The sequence below is a fragment of the Microtus ochrogaster genome, unplaced genomic scaffold, assembly GCF_000317375.1.
Source record: "Microtus ochrogaster isolate Prairie Vole_2 unplaced genomic scaffold, MicOch1.0 UNK33, whole genome shotgun sequence".
NCBI classification, from domain to species: domain Eukaryota; kingdom Metazoa; phylum Chordata; class Mammalia; order Rodentia; family Cricetidae; genus Microtus; species Microtus ochrogaster.
This window is the reverse complement of record NW_004949131.1, coordinates 3,257,791-3,261,177: the sequence shown is the minus strand read 5'-3', so window position 1 is coordinate 3,261,177 and position 3,387 is coordinate 3,257,791. Positions and strand designations below refer to the sequence as shown.

The following is a 3,387-nucleotide window of genomic DNA, read 5'->3' as shown; positions in this document are numbered from 1 at the left end:
GCACCGTAGGGCCCCGCTTCACATACACAGGGCTGTGGCTGCACCGCAGGGCCCCGTTTCACACACACACACACACACACACACACACGGGGCTGCAGCTGCACCACAGGGCCCTGCTTCACATACATAGCCTGTGATCACTTTACTTGAAGCCAGAGTGTTAATATTAAATTGCCCAAGCGTTGTTTCTAATGGTCTTTTAAAAAGAAACTAACTACTAGAGGGGCCTGGGGAGCTCCCTCTGTCTATAAAATCCCTGTCTTGCAAGCATGAGAAACTGAGTTCCAGCCTCAGCACCCATATAAAAGATGGCTGTGGTGACACATGCCTGTCATCCCAGAACTGTGGAGGCAGAGACAGAAAGATCAATGGGGCTGGCTGGCTGGCCGGCCAGCCTCGCCTAGTAGGTGAGCCCCATGTCCCAGTGAGAGGCCCTGTCTCAAGCAGCTCCTGAGTCGTGACACCCAAGGTCATGGCACCCAAAGGTCAACGTTGCCCTTTTATCTACACACACACACACACACACACACACACACACACACACACACACGTGTGAGCACACACACATGAAGGCACTAGAATCCTGTCTTCTGAAAAGGTGAGGAACTTAAGGGTGACAAGAAACAAAGGCTTAAAATAAATACACTGATGCCTACTGTTCCCAGGGCCATGCTGGTCTCTACCATTTGCCTGTCAGGTTTTAGAAACAGTAACCACTGGGATTGCTTCTTCATCTCCACGGTTCTGGGCTGTTCCTCTGCAGGGATAGAAGGCTAAACGTTACAAAAGATGCCTTGTTTTAGTTAACTTGGGGGGGTTTGTGAGCCATCCGCTTGGTTAGTTGGCTCTGGGTACATCTGAACGGTATCAGAGGTGAAGGCTCTGCCAGCGAAGCTTCCTGTGGGTGGTCGGGGAAAGGTGGCCAACAATAACCCCATAAACAGCATAAGGACTTCAGTGGCCAAATCCAGAGTGTTTCCTCACACAGAAGAGGCACGGGAGAGGGCAGAAGGAGAAACAGTATGTGGTAAGGGGATCGAAGGGGCTGGGTTAGACAGCGAGGATGGGTGGTCACATAGCTGTGTCCCTCAAGGGTCCAGTGCTCAGCGCCATGTTTCTGTAATGCCAATGAGATGGTCTTGGCTTGTGTGAGGAGCCCAGTGTCTCTCACATCTGCCTGCCTCTGGATGAGTGATGGGGGGAGCCTGTTCCTTAGTCTGGAGAAGGCAAGAGGAGGTAGCAGGAGAGAGATCTCCAGGGCTCCATTGCAGGCATGACTCAGGGCTACTTGCAGGGTAACAGACGTCAATATCAGTCATTAGTCTCTTCTCTCTTCCCGATGAAGAAATTAAAAGTAGGAGTCCAGAAACTGGCTCTGGGCTGCACAGCTGGTCACCAGAGCCACTCTACAGAGTAGAAATAGCAACAAGACAGTGTCCCCTTGCTTGGCTCCCACTTCTAGTGTAGATTTTAGTGCTGTTGCTCCTATCTACCCATCACCCTGCCCTCTACCATAACACTGTGAATGCAGGAAGGCCTGGTAGGCAGGATTAATTCTGTTGGCCTTCCTCTGCAGCCCACGCAGCCTCCTGCTGGCCATCCTACTTACTTTTATTTTTTATTGTTTGTTTGTTTTTATCAATGTTTCCTCAAAGAATATGACTGAGGCAGACTTACATTTTTTTATATGTGGGATTTTTTTGTGTGTTTTGCTTTTTTTGTTTGTTTGGTTGGTTTTTGTCTGTTTGGGTTTTTGTTGTTATTGATATTTGTTTGTTTGCTTAATTGCTTGTTTAGTCTGGGTTTTGAATTTCCGTTCCATTTCATTATAGTTCTGGGCTTTCCTACGTGTGAAGGTGAGTTGAGACTCAGGCAGTAGAGAAGACTGAGGACGGGGGCAGACATTGGGACAGCCAGCCTCCCTGGCCTAGAGGACGTTAAAGGACCCTTGATGTTCTAGGCTGTATGGTCAGGAAAGCTGGCTCTCGTCTGCCTGACTCTGTGTCACCACCTGGTGCTCAGTCGGGTTCCTCTGCAGTATAGACATCTTGGGACAGTTAGAGGCCACAGATCTGAGCCCTGGCTGTGGATGGCTGCCAGCCACAGATTCTCCTACTGTAGACCTTGTCCTATTTGGGCTTTATAACACCTTAACTTTTATCTTGATAGAATCTTGACCATTCATGTTATCCCTCCTCATTTGGACCTTGGGAGCTCAGTCCGGTGCTCCAATGTGGGTCTCTGTCTCTATCTCCATCCATCGCCAGATGAAGGCTCTATAGTGAGATGCAAGATATCATCAGTGTGGCTATAGGATAGGGCCATTTCAGGCACCCTCTCCTCAGCTGCCCAAGGAACTAGCTGGGGGCATCTCCCTGGACACCTGGGAACCCCTCTAGAGTCAAGTCTCGTCAGGACCGCGAGGGGTGCACCCATCCACTGAGACAGGGGGGCTGATCTATTAGGAGCTCACCAAGGCCAGCTGGACTGGGACTTAAAAAGCATGGGATAAAACCAGACTCTCTGAACATGGCGGAAATGAGGGCTGATGAGAAACCAAGGACAATGGCACTGGGTTTTGATCCTACTGCATGTACTGGCTTTGTGGGAGCCTAGTCTGTTTGGATGCTCACCTTCCTAGACCTGGATGGAGGAGAGAGGACCTTGAACTTCCCACAGGGCAGGGAACCCTGGTTGCTCTTCAGACTGGAAAGGGAGGGGGAGAGGAGTGGGGGGGAAGGGGAGAGAAATGGGAGGCAGGGAGAAGGCGGGAAATTTTTAATAAAAATAAATAAATTGATTAAAAAAAGATTAATAGAAGAAATAGGCCAAGGAAAAAAGCAAGGAATAAACTGACCATGGTCCTTCTTCAACTTCAAAAAAATAAATAAATAAATAAATAAATAAATAAATAAATAAATAAATAAATAAATAAAACAAAAACTTGACCATTCACCCACTTTTCTTCTGATTCATGAACACACGAAGTCTTGGATTCTTCAAAAGCAGCCCCCAGGAAGCCACTGGAAGTGACTTAAGCTAACATGTCACGGGTTACTACAGTAACTAGATAAGAGATTACACATTTAGCTTCGGTACCACTTCTGTTATTGAGACCCAAGCCAGCAGGAAATTGGGGTGTGTGGGGGCTGTGGTGACTTTGATTTTTGTGTTCTCAGATGATACACCAGCAGCCCAACCCAGGAGTCCACTACGAATACGTGATCATGGGGAACAATGCCATCAGCCCGCAGGTGCCACCCCACAGAAGACCAGGTAAAGTTCTTGCTTCGCCATCAAGTATTCTGAGTCACTTTCTCTTAACACTCTCTCTCTCTCTCTCTCTCTCTCTCTCTCTCTCTCTCTCTCTCTCTCTCTCTCTCTCTC

General features: G+C 48.3%; 1 protein-coding gene across 2 annotated transcripts in view; it reads left to right on the top strand.

Annotated features, from left to right (window-relative positions):
* Thsd4 (thrombospondin type 1 domain containing 4) overlaps window positions 1-3,387 on the top strand; it is a 571,613-nt gene that overhangs the window by 542,688 nt on the left and 25,538 nt on the right. For both annotated transcript variants that reach the window (XM_026789951.1, XM_005368485.3), the window contains one exon: window positions 3,180-3,276. In XM_026789951.1, the coding sequence (XP_026645752.1) occupies window positions 3,180-3,276 (97 nt within the window). The remainder of the gene's footprint in view (window positions 1-3,179; window positions 3,277-3,387) is intronic.